Source organism: Crocodylus siamensis, chromosome 1 (genome assembly GCF_052110815.1).
Source record: "Crocodylus siamensis isolate JL-2025a chromosome 1, ASM5211081v1, whole genome shotgun sequence".
In the NCBI taxonomy this organism is placed as follows: Eukaryota; Metazoa; Chordata; order Crocodylia; family Crocodylidae; genus Crocodylus; species Crocodylus siamensis.
In genome coordinates, this window is record NC_143395.1 from 176,275,516 (window position 1) to 176,288,357 (window position 12,842).

General features: G+C 40.9%; 2 protein-coding genes across 7 annotated transcripts in view; one reads left to right on the forward strand and one right to left on the reverse strand.

The window, feature by feature from the left end:
- Positions 1–6,481, forward strand: part of CFAP36 (cilia and flagella associated protein 36) — a 47,486-nt gene extending 41,005 nt beyond the window's left edge. For 3 of the 5 annotated variants that reach the window (XR_016442693.1, XR_016442690.1, XR_016442692.1), the window contains 2 exons: positions 2,874–3,232; positions 3,735–5,413. Coding sequence is in view for 1 of the 5 variants with exons in the window: in XM_090049805.1 (XP_089905931.1) it covers positions 2,874–2,963 (90 nt within the window). In the remaining 4 variants the exon portion in view is untranslated. Of the gene's footprint in view, positions 1–2,873; positions 3,530–3,734; positions 5,414–6,342 lie in introns of those variants that run through there. The other 2 variants (XR_016442691.1, XM_090049805.1) reach the window with 2 other exon arrangements.
- The window catches only part of PPP4R3B (protein phosphatase 4 regulatory subunit 3B), a 44,190-nt gene continuing 35,251 nt past the window's right edge, over positions 3,904–12,842 (reverse strand). For both annotated transcript variants that reach the window (XM_090049788.1, XM_090049793.1), the window contains exons 13-16: positions 11,870–12,009; positions 11,018–11,202; positions 10,057–10,259; positions 3,904–6,659 (exon numbers count right to left, since the gene is read on the reverse strand). In XM_090049788.1, coding sequence (XP_089905914.1) covers positions 6,564–6,659; positions 10,057–10,259; positions 11,018–11,202; positions 11,870–12,009 — 624 coding nt within the window. In that variant the 3' untranslated portion in view covers positions 3,904–6,563. The remainder of the gene's footprint in view (positions 6,660–10,056; positions 10,260–11,017; positions 11,203–11,869; positions 12,010–12,842) is intronic.

The window sequence follows — 12,842 nt, forward strand, 5'->3', positions numbered from 1 at the left end:
TATAAGAACATTGTGACATTCATGCAGTCATTTCCATTTGAAGTTTGCTGTTTTTATAAAATAATGTTTCTGGTATCAAGTACTGCAAACTTTAACTGGAAAGTCAGGAACGATTTAGCTGATATCCTGTTATATTGTGCCAAGATTGAATACTACCGTGACAATCTAGACAATGCATTGACTTGGGGTAATAAAGTGCACCTCACTGTACCAAAGCAATAAAGATTCTGTAATATGAGAACACAGCAATAACTTTCATCAGGCAGTAGGTGAATGTTAAAATACATTTTTTATTCAACAACTTGTTGGGCTTAAAAGCCAGCTTAATTAACAGGGAAGAAAAAAATCACTAACAGCTCAGTACAGAGCAAAGCACACAGCATGAGTAAGCTTTAATGTAAAAATCTTATAACAAAGTACTTGGGGACCATTGGAGAGGATACCAGAATCGGCGCACTGTCACTAAATAATTTCAATAGTTGTGTTGTCCTCATCCAGAAGGATCAGGGCAGTGGAAGGATGGAGGCAGCAACATGTCCAGGAAAAAAAGGACTCTTCTCCCAAGCAACACAGAAAACCTAGAAGTCATACTTTATATGGAGAGTAAGCTCAAGGGATCAGAGAACATAACATGGCATGGGCAGCACCAATTACAGGTGCAGTTTGTTCATTTGGTAGCAAGTACATCAGTAGAGGTCAACAATCCATGTCCTAGCATTGTGGGTCCTTCCGCCTGCTAAGTGCTGTTTGTCCCACCGCATGCTGCTTTCCACCCCTTGCCCCCCACTGATGCTCCAGCCCTACCTTTTTACCCTTGCTGCTGAATTTACCCCTCAGCATTAGTCACAGCAACCTGCAGCACTTGGCAAAGTTAAGTGGAGACTGGGGCAGGGCCCAAGAATGAGCCATAATGGGATGGTTCCTGAAGCTGGGGTCAGCACCTTTAGAGGAAGAACATACTCTGAACATGTGTAGTGACAGTGTTTACTATTCTCTGTGCAAGACAGAGTATAATCTTCCCTTTGAGGGAAGATAGGCATGTTGTCATGAAACAGAAGAGCAGAGTGCCAGATGACTTGCCAGAAGTACTCTGTTAGAAGTGTTAAATCTTTTCATGTGACCGCCCCCCCAAGTATAGTCTTCCTACTTTAAGATGGAGCTTGCTCATTTTTAAAGGGGTTCTAGGATGTGGTAGGTTATAAGTGCAGGGCATTGAACTCAATCCTGGAAGCTGCTCCAGGTTTAAGATTCTGTGGGCATCTACATGTGCATTTAGGTCTAAATTTAATACACAGTAAGGTGATTTAGGCTGTCTACACACATGTATGTTAGAGCGCATTAACACCATGTGCATGGGCTGATGTGGGACTAAAGTTAGTCCCAGGTCAGTCCATCCACAGCATTAACGTGCCTTAATGTGCCTACACATGCATTAATGCACTTCAGCTATTCACACCTAAAGTTGCCATTTTTAAGGCACATTAAAGACATGCACATGTAGACACATCCTTAATGTGCTGTAATTTGGCATGTGTAAATGCACCCTGTATCCCATAACAGGGCCGGCCAACTTCTGAGTGGCTAGGAGCCATACACTGTGCAGGATGCACACCATGGGCCTCTTGCACCTAGTGCAGGGGATAGGAAACAAAAGCTGGAGGAGGGAAGAGAGTGGATTGGCCCCGAGATCCTGGTAGCAGCAGGAGGCAGTGTGGCGAGCAGTACCCAGACTAGGAGTCCAGGGGCTGAGTTGTACAGCTAGACAGGCCATGCCAGAATGCATCATTCCACCACCAAATACCTCTAACTGTAGTGACTTAGCAATTATACTGTGGCTAGTAGGATACTTTCAACTTCTGGAATTACTTAGATCAGAGGTTCCCAAATTTTTTCTTATTGCATACCCCCTTCCAGCTGTCCTCTACCCCTACTGGCAGACATTTTGTATTTTAACCCCTTAAATGCCAACTATTATAATGACTGTTAAATCTGCCATTACACTATTTCTCCTGTGTACCCTCTCAGAGATCTCTTGCATACCCCCAGGGGTATGTGTACCAGTTTGGGAACCCCTGACTTAATGGTAGGGAAGGGCAGAATCTTACACATTAATACAATCAGTTCACATGGCCACACCACCTGTGCCCTCCATGCAGATAAAGATTTCCATTTTGTTTTTAATTCACCTTTATGCACCTTGCTGCTGAACAAATGTTGGATATGAAACAAATTGGGGGCCTCTGGCTGGGGAGCACAAAGTGCACTTTGGGGATGCAAAGGATGTACGATGCTCCCTCTTCATGCTAACAGCCTAAGGCTAGGTACAGACATTCAAAAAGCCTGAATCAGAATCAATTTAAGTTGCATGGATTTCTGGAAGTGCCAGTTTAGATTGGTAGCAAACAGTATACATTTGCCCTTTAGGGGCACAAGGGGAGAGGAGGGGAAGGGGCAAATCTTAGACCAGGTTCTGCCATTTTCATACCAGTTGATGTGTGCCAAATTTCTGTTCTGAAACTGGTATTGATGGGTTTCTGATCACATACTGGTAAAAACGTAATATTTGTACCTGGCCTAAGTCTGACTATGAAATAAAGCTGCTAGTAGCATACCTACAAGATTGTTACAAATTTCAAGCCTGGGGAGGTCACCCATATTGCATTTTTTTATTTTCATTTTTTATTGCTGAATTCTGAACTGTAGGGGAAAAAAATCTCTTGTTTACCGTCTGAACTGACTTGTGGTTTTGTGGTATATGCTTAACATGAGGAATCTTCCTCTGACAGTTCCAATATTAAAGGGTATTTTTTCGGCATTTTCCACAAAGCCATTGAGGTTACTTACTGTAACAGAATTTTTGATTTTGTTTTCAGGAAATGTCAGAAGAGGAGAAGCAAAGACTGCTGCTAAAGAGGAGAATGCTTGCAGCAAAACTTAAAGAAGAAGTTATTAATAAGCGGTAGTTCAAGGAATTTCAGGCCATAGGAAAAGAACAGAATTTCATCTAGAATAAATTATTTAACCAACAACTAGACGTGCTTGCTTTCAAACATATATTATATTTATATATGCATTTTACAGAACATGAGCAACTCATTTCTTCATATACATAAAAACAATGATGCAATTGAAACTGGATGTAAAAACTCATTTACCAAGCAGGCCAAGATTTCTGAAAACTCAATTTCACAAAGATCAGCTGGATCTGCTGGAGGCTGAACCCTAACAGAAGGTAAGGACCTCAGTAAGGACTCAGGATCCAAAATTTCGGCACCATTTTTGAAAGCTGTGGCCGTAGTCACTTGTTAATAATATGTAGAACAACCATGGATTTTAAATCATTCAAACACTTGTTAAAACTAGAGATAAAGCACTTCCCTGTCTCAAAATGTATTAGAAATATTTACAACATGGAGAACATTATCTGAAAACTTCCTAAATGCAGAACTTTTTCCTTTTATTAGAATCTGTCATTATAGCAAGTAATTATGTTCAGTTGTCAAATAAAGTTTAATCAGCTAACGAGGAAGTACTGCTTGATAATCTTATGTTTAAGACACAGGAAATGCAACTGAAACCTTTTAAGTCAGGAGACACAGGCAATTTCCATGTTAATTATAGGCTCCTTGATTTATAAACTTCCCTGGCCTTTTTTCAGTAACCCGTACTCTTGTTTTGCACAGAAAACATCAGCTATTCAGTTTGACATGTTGCTTTGTTTGGTCCCATCTCAGAATTCAAGATCTTGAAATCAGTGTTACCACTTCATTTACCATAAATGCTGCTTCGACTAGTCACCTCAGAGGAAAAGAAAAGAACTGCCCCCCATCTTTCCCCCGCAAAACCTGTATCTGCAAGCTTTCATCTAGAGCAGTAAGTGAATAAAAACCAACCCAGCCAATCCAAATTTCATGTAACTTTTTATTAAAATAGCATTTATAACTGATACATGTTGGCAGATGTAATATTAAAAAAAAATCTGCAGTGGAGGGGCCCCAGGCATTAGAATGTGGGCTGTCCCGTAGCAGAATCCATACAGGATGTGGTATATCGGAGGGAGAAGAATCTTGGTTTGCCTGAGGCAGGTGATCCTGGAGATTAGCTAGTCAGAGGGAACACAATGTGTCACCCATAAAAAGGGTTTTAAAAAGTTTGATAAAAATATCCAAAGCCTTAAGATAACATCAAAGGTCTTTTCCTATAGTTTTATTCTAGAGCAACTAGAAAAATCCATGACATTCACATACTGTAGAAAAAAGCTCAAAAGCTGGTCTGAATGTATCCTTAAAGCTCCTGACAGGTTTTCAGAGAGAAAATTAGAAGAAAAACAACGAAAGCACATTTTGGGGTAAAATCTTTCTTTCCTTTTAAAAAAAAGAACAAAACCAAAAACCTGATAACTAAGGTTACAGATCAGGTGATGATGTTTTGAGCCTCTGAAAGGGAAAGGCACATACATACTGCATGACTTTTGAGCTTCTTCATTAAAAGGTAAGGATAGATTTATAGGAATTTGTTATCTTTAAGGGGGGAGAGAGAAAGGAAGACTCATCACAAAAACCACAACCCTGAAGTGGAGATCAGGGAAGGGAGCAACAGGGTACAACACTGCAATTTTGGTTGAAGCAGCCAAGGATTGATATCCTTAGTTGCTGCCTTAGCTTTTAAGGTCTCTTACTCAGATGGATAGGAGGGGGAGCCCCATTCTTGGTTGCCTGGAGCCCATGAGGGGCAACAACGTATTTCCCCCAGGTCCACGCACATTAACTGTCACCCATCAGAATGCTTTGTGTCCAGCCTCTGGGCGCTCAGATCTCATGCATTCTGTCTGGTAGCTGATCTAGTGGTATATACTGACTGTTTAAAAACTGCATGTCTCATTACAGTATACTCTAAAATGGTCACCTTTCAAAATTAGGAGTTGACATACCATGTACAACAAACCAAACAAAAGCAATAATTATGGAATTACAGGGTCACATTTTAATTCCTGAATTTTACAGTTCAGCATTAATATCACCACATGTATACAAATGGTGTAAAACAAGTACAGTGGTATTTTTAATACAAAATAAACTTCTGTTTTATGGAAAAAACTATACTTCATATCTACACAGACAGCCCATCTTTTCCAAACAATAGCTAAAATTAAAATTAACTACAAAAATCTCCAAAACAGGGGAACTGCTTCAGTTTAAACTATTCCAGGAGAAATGGACCCATAACACGTATTACAAGAGTGAACTATGTGGTGGTTTCCAGCTGTTTTCATATTTTAACATCTCTGATACATTAATTGTAATTTGGGAAATTTCTCACTTCATGATCTCAGATCATATATGGGCACACTAACATTAAAATATTTACAGTTCACTGCTGCTCTGAGAATAAAACCTCAAATTGTTTGCCTCCATCAATTGACCTATTCTGTTGCAATTTGCTTACATACATGGAATGTGCTTCTTACTTTAAAAAAAAAAACAACAGCTTTCATCTTACACCCAGATTCAGGTGCTGCATGTTGATTCTGCCTCAAATCGCCTGGTGCACTGTTAGTAATAATTCCATCTTGGTCCAAAATGACTCAGGTGTTAAACGCCACTAAATTCAACACTACTCAAAACTGGTTAGTGTTTCTTATTACCACCTCAGTTATACAATTTAAACTTGCAAATGTGAAAATACACTCGCTGCTCAAGGAAGAGAGAGAGCTTTACTACAACAAAGCAGAACGTGACTCAGTTTAGTATCTTCCGTAACATGAGGTGCTGGCTGTACTCGTGTAGTTTACAGCACTACTTTATTAGTGCTAGCCGTTTCTCAGTATTTGCTCGAGAGCTACTGATCCTTGGCATAGATATCACTGGATATCTAGTTTCAAAAACAAGCAGATTAACACAACTGTCCACTTTGAATCCGGCTTCCTTTTTCTCCGCTTCAAATCATGAACTGAAAAACCCAACAACTCAACATGCACTATAATACAGGGTGCTCCCTACTTGCACGGGCAGAAGCATGGTTGAATTTGCAACTAATGGTCCCAAAGTCTGGACTTATTTTTCTGCAAATAGAATTCATTTTCCCTTCATATTTTAAAAAGAGGCAATTGCTAAAACACAACGGACAGCACCATTACAAAATTAAGATTACTGGGTTTGAAGTTGAAGCTTTACATTTTTTCCTAGCTGTTACACACTGGGGAAAACCCTGCAATATTAAAAATTGTTTACCATACTTATGTCCCCTCCCCAGACCCTCCCAAAACCTGAGACTTTCCTCGTTGAGAAGCCATCATCCAGGTTCTGAATACTAACCCACCTTTTTTTTTTTTTTCCTTGACAGCCTGAATGACAGACTCCTTATTTACTAGAAAGAGATTAAGTTCCTTGGAAGCCTTGAGTTTATAGAACTAAACCTTTCTAGCTGATATACTGAGTGTCTTTTGCTACTCCTTGTATTATCTTATATATTCAAGGGAGAAAGCTTTCTGATTCAGACTCTTTTTAGCTCTTTGAACAGTTGCAGCATTTGAGACCCCACAATAAAAGTCTATTCCAAGGTTTTTATGAACCAAGACGAGGTCTTTTCCTTGGAGACGTCTCCTCCTCTTCATCTTCCTCTTCATCATCAGGATAATCCACCAGGCCAACTAGACTTCCCTGCCAATTGTAAATAAAAAAAAATTTAAACTGCAAAAAATATATCTCCCCAGAAATGCGCAACTATGTGAAACCAGTAGATGTCCCTTTGTCAACTTGAGGCTGCACAAGCTTCAGAAGATAAGTCTATTAGGACTGACTTCCACCCACAAAAAGATAGTTTTCACAGTGACTGGGCATATGAAATAAAGGTGACAAGTCATCTGTTGAGAAAAGATTTCACCAGCAAAGTAAGTTGGGTCGGGCTGACCTGTAATATTTTATAGTACAAATCTCTAACAGAGAGAGATTATGCTTTCTACATAAAAAGCAAGCAAAATGGTAGTTCTGAAAGTTAACAATAACAAATACTTTGAGACTGTCCACACCCATGAACCTTTGACCAGATACTTTTTCCCTCAGCAGCACTTGTCTCACCCCCAAGCCCCAGAGGGCAATACTTAAGAGTCTGTGCCTCAGAGAAACAGGCAGGGGGAGCAGTGTGAATATGGCCCATATGTTTTGAACTCCAGTTACTTTCACTCAATAAATTCCAAAGCAGTGCCCACGTGCTCTGGGGCTGGGCTCATGAGTCCCCTTTCGGTGAACAGCAATTGGAGAACCATCCTCTCAAAAGCAGCATCTGCCCCAGAGGCCATAATAGTGTAACACTTACTTGGGCATGTTCTTAGCTCTCTGTAACCAACTTGCAGATCTTGTATACTGAGATACTGTGAAAGGAAGTATGGTAAACACCTGGGCTCTGGCAGAGTGGTGCAAATAATGGCACCTCCAGTTTTGCAGCCTCATCATACCAGTTGTATACGGCCTGATATCCACGTGGGCAATCTCTGGATTGATATCCTGAGCCCTTAGAATCTTTCACTGCCGCCGCAAAGACCCGCAGAGTTAAAGGAAGAGCTCAGTCCTAGAAAGGTGATAAGCCAAAGCCCTCTTGATCCTGAGTGAGTGCAGAGAAGAAGGTTTGGGCAGAGTGAGTTTCTGGAAGAAGGGTCTTGTAATCCAGTGACTCAGGTAGAATTTAGAAACCACCTGCTTGCTACAAGAACAGTGTGCAGGTCCTCAAGATTTTGTCCCTACAGAAAGGGGTGGGTGGATCACTCACTATAAAAGACTTATATCTCACCCGCTTCCCGCTGAGGTAAATCAGTGCTAGGATTTCTTTTCCTGGACAGGTGGAGCAGAGAGCACCTTGCCATAGACTCAAATTGTAGGCTCATATGGGAGCTAAGAACCAAATTTAGGTCCCACATGGGGACCAGGTAAACCCTTAGTTAACACTTTAGAAACCTGTAGGGTAGATGAGAAGAAACAGCTGTCACCTGGCAGAGAGCTGAGCCAGGATGGCTGGCAGCTGCATGCCAAACAGAGACAGGTCCATGTTCTTAAGCACCAAGAGACGGGACAAAGTTTGGGATAATATCATTCAAAGTGAATTTTCTACGTGGCACCAGATGGAAATCCAAACCATTCTGTGCAGCTAGCAGAGTCCTTCCCATTGTGGATGAAGAAGGCCTGACTGAGACAACGTGTGAAGAGCCATCCAGCATCCAGGCTGTGAGATGAAGAGAATGCAAAACTTCATCCTAGTCCCAAAACTCTGCCGTCCACGCAGGAGCTATCAGGAATACTGGCACACTTTGAAGACTACCAGAGGGATCAGAGGTCTGGGTGGGGCCGAGGTGTACAAACCTCCTAGCCAAGGAATCAGGAGCATAAAGGACAGGGAACACAGACTTGTAAGGTCTTCTCCTGGAACAAAAGGACCAGCACTTCCTGTTGACCAAGATTTAAAAAAAATGCATTCACAATCCACCCAGTCTTGTGGCATAAGGAGGTGATTCTACTGAGACTTTCTGTCGTGATGTTCTGAAGGCCTAGGATGTGTTCAACTGAAAGTTTTATTTGGCGATGGATACACCAAAGCCAGAGGTGACCTCTTCCCTCATTCAAAAGGGGAAACACTTCTGCCACACTATTCAAATGAAACACAAAAGAGTAGCAGACAGGTGACTTGCACATGATAGTTCTGAATGCAATGAAGGCCAAGATTTCCACCTTGAATTACAGAACACTGATGTAGAGTTTCACTTCTTCCTTGTCCAGAAACCCTGCACATGATGATGATCATCAACATGAGCTCTGCATCCCAGAAGAGAAGCATCCATTACAACAGACAACCATCATATGAAGAAGAAAGAGCATAGCTTTGCACAGATTGTTACGGTCCCTCCATCACATGGGGCCAACACAAGTACTCAGGACCACTACAATCATGCTCAGAGAATGTGTCCAAAATGAAAGCTGCCCATGTCCCAAGGTAACATCTGGCCTGTAGTGCTACAGAGGTTCAGGTAGCCACACAGTCAACTACAGAAAAAAAAAGTTCTCATGTCTGTCTGTCATGGTGTACCATCCCAGATAGGTAAAAGGACTGGGAAGAAAAATAAAAAAGGACTAATGTTCCAGGGAAGAAGTTCAGGGATCAATGTGATGGTGCTGGATGGCACAGAAAAAAAAATGGGGCCTAGGGTTAGAGGGATATAGATACCAGGCCACTAGCCCAACCAAACCTGACTGTTCCCTTAGGAATAAGTGGGAGGAGAAACAAAGGGCAACAAACTAAGGTGAACTGTCTGAAGGAGAAAAAGGCATAACTGAAGGCCAAGTCTTGCGAAGCTGAAAAGTATTAACATTTAAATAGTCTTTTATTATTTAAAATGGGTTTGCGAGGTGCTTAATACTTCCTTAATTTAGTCCTGAGAATCCCCATCTTGCTCCCAACACTATTTACACTTCCCTTTTTAAAAGTCATGAAATGAATGTTCTTCTAGGCTGTGGGTCTGATGAGTTGCCAATTTATAAACCACTGTTTTTAGGATGACTCTGTGAAATTGCTACAAATGACTCCCTTCTACTTGCATGATCTGAAGAGCTTATGGGTCAGAAACTGAAACTGGACATTTAACAGAGCTTTACATCACCAGGAACTCAAGTATCAACTAGCTCCCCTTCCTTGTGTGTCTGCTTAACATGATCATGGATTCCATGACAGTGATTCCACCAAACAGACGACTGAGAAAAAAAAGGCTGCATTACATACGCCACATCATTAAGTAGTATGAGAAACATGTTGGGGCACAGAATTAACTACATTACGACTGCAATAGTCAATTATTTGGAAACAAGTCACTTTATATGCAGAAAATGCAGGTTTGGTGATTACAGCTGCCACAATTTATAAGCACTATGCAGCTGTAAAATGGTTTGTAGCAGGGTCTGACAGAGTAAGATTTAATATAGTCCAATCAATGGTTTCACTAAGAGGTTTTGGATATTACAAACAGCTCATATCCCTTCTTTTTCTGGAGTACAGAAGCTTTGCTTTTACTCTCACCTTAGTGGCTGTTACTGCTGTAGTCAAGTTTGCATTCTTTGATGAAGAGCCATTAGAGTTTGTTGGTGACGTCTGAGCTGCTACAGATTTACTGTTTGTACTATTTGCTCCATTAGCTGCACTGGCGGAGTGGGAAAAAGTAAATTTGAATCCGCCAGCAGAAGTCCTTTTTGGGAGGTTCTCTTTGTCTTCACTCTCTTTAGCTGAAAGACAAAAATGTTCATACTGAGCATACAACAGTTGTACAGTATTTTTACTAATGTGCACCCTTAATATAAAGACTGTAAAGAAGGGAATGTGGAGCTGAACTAAATTCACAAGCCACATGGCACCTCCCCTCTCCCTCTAGAACTAGGGTGCATGTCTCAGGGAAGGAACTGATTTCCAAGTTGGAATGGCAGCACTGGGCTGTGCTCACAGAGGTAAAGGCTCCAGCTGCATGCAGCAGGGACAGAATCCCCTTGGTCAGCATCTGTGTCCCGTCCCCCCCCGCTGCACAGTGAGCAACTACAGATTTAACCCTCTCTCAGGCTTAATTCGGCTGGCTGCAAAATGGCTAAACCTGTAGCTGTTGGCAGAGCAGCAGGGAGAGGGACAGTGACAGTGAAGAAGGGGCTTTGAACTGGTGGCATGGCAGGAAAGGCTCTGGAAGTATCTTTCTCCATGCTGTCTTCCCATAACAAGGAACATGTCTTATTTGGGAGTGTGCATATGCAAATAAATATGGTAGGTCAAGCCAAAATAAACGTGTACAATCAAAAGGGTTTGTTAAGAAGGTAATAGCAACTTCAGTTCACACTACAAACTTACAGTTAATTTACTGATGAGAATACAGATCACTCCTTAGGATTCAAAGAAGGAAACTGCTAATGTGTTAACACAAGACAGTCCACAGAGGGACCAATCACACAATATACAATGATTAGAATTTTCATTTGTGTAGATCTGAAATTAGAAATACCTTTTTTAGTTTCCATAAATTTTTCATAACTATCTGGAAAATCATCCTCTGGTTTTGATTTCTCAACTGGAGGTACAACAGCTTCACCTTCTTCCTCTTCATCTTCATTGAACCACATTTCCTCATCCTCCTCTAAAGCTCTTGCATCTCTGCGAAATCTGTTGCTCCGCAATATAGATGGAACACTGTAAGAAATACCACAAAATGACTCAAGTTCTGTCGGTGGTTCACAAACTCAAAAACCCAAAACACCCATGTCTCATTAACATAATATAGATTAACGCCCCCTCATCCAAACAACAGCAAACTTAATTAGCTTAATGGAAAGTTTCTGGTGCCTTAAGATAAATAGTGAAGACAATCCAGCATAATTCACTTAATTAAGTCCCAGTGTCCTCTTTCTAGGCACTAATATAAATCAATAAATAAAAATCCAAACAAAGCACCAAAAAGTAAATTTGAATCTGCATGACAAAAGTTTCACAGAGAATTCTACTCACCTTTTCCAAATTCTTGTAATGATTTTAAAAAACCTATTCCTAGTTATGTTATACAGGTACATATTGCTGTGTCCTAAGAACAGCCAAAAAATGTAGCTTCGTTCAGTTTCTTTTGTATTTCTGCAAATTTTCAACAAGAAAAAGAATTCTTCCAACCCTCATCCAAGAATTAATTATTTAACATGACAAGCTCTACAAATCCCAATATTGTACAGTCATGTTGTGTGGAAATAAGAACATGAAATATTAAGTCACCGAACATACAATACAACTAGTTTGAGAAATCCTCTAGGAAGAGCAGTGAGGGATATTACAATAATTTTAGCCTCAAGATATATGAACAATACAATACCTGTTCAACTTCTGATTCTGTCTGTCTTTTTCTTGTTCATATTTAGTCTTCAGTCCCTTGAATGTCTGAACGTATTCAATGGATTCAAGTGCATTATAAAAGTTTTCAACTATATGTGCAATAAGTGACTTGATATCTTCCTGCATAAGCACAAAACAATATTTAAATTGTTAAGATGTAAAAGATCAAAGCTTTTCATGAAAGCTAAGAGCATTTTACTACAATTATCAACTCCTTTCCCAAAATGGGGAGGGAAGGGAAGGGAAATTACTCTAAGAGACAGCTGAGGATGCTATTTGAAGTTCCTCTTCATGGGGGTGGGGAAGGAAATCAATCTTTACAAACATTTCTGCTTATTTAAACATAAACAGAAGGATAACCTTTGGATTAATATAGTGCTTATTTCTAACTTCCTGCCCCATTCCCCTTTGTGGTATCAATATGAATTTGTGGAGGGATGCATCTATTGCCTTTCATGCCCTTTATGTGAAAAATAAAAAGCAAAAACAAATAAACTGGGGATAAAAACTTAATTTTGTATATACTGTATTCACCCAAATCCAAGATGACCCTGAATTTAAGACATCCATGCACCCCCAATAACTAGATTCGAGACATGTACATTTTAAAATAAATTTAAAACAACCCTTCCAGACATGGAAAATTTGTCTCCTCCCACCACTGTAGTAGGGCAAGCAGCAGCAGGGGGACAGAGGTAGTCAAGCAGGCTGCCTCCTCTTGCTTCCTACTCATCCTACCCCACAATTACTCTCCCCTGCTGCCTGCCCCACCTCCCCCTCCCTCTCAGCCTGGGGCCTGTATCCCTTGGAATCTGGTCCTCCTTCCCATCTTCCCTCCCTCCCTCCCTCCTCGGAGCCAGGGACAGAGCTGCTGCCACTGCTGATGCACAGCCAGGGAGGTGCTAGGAGGCCACACATGCTCCATGCCAGAGCAGGGCCCAGCTGGAGTCAGA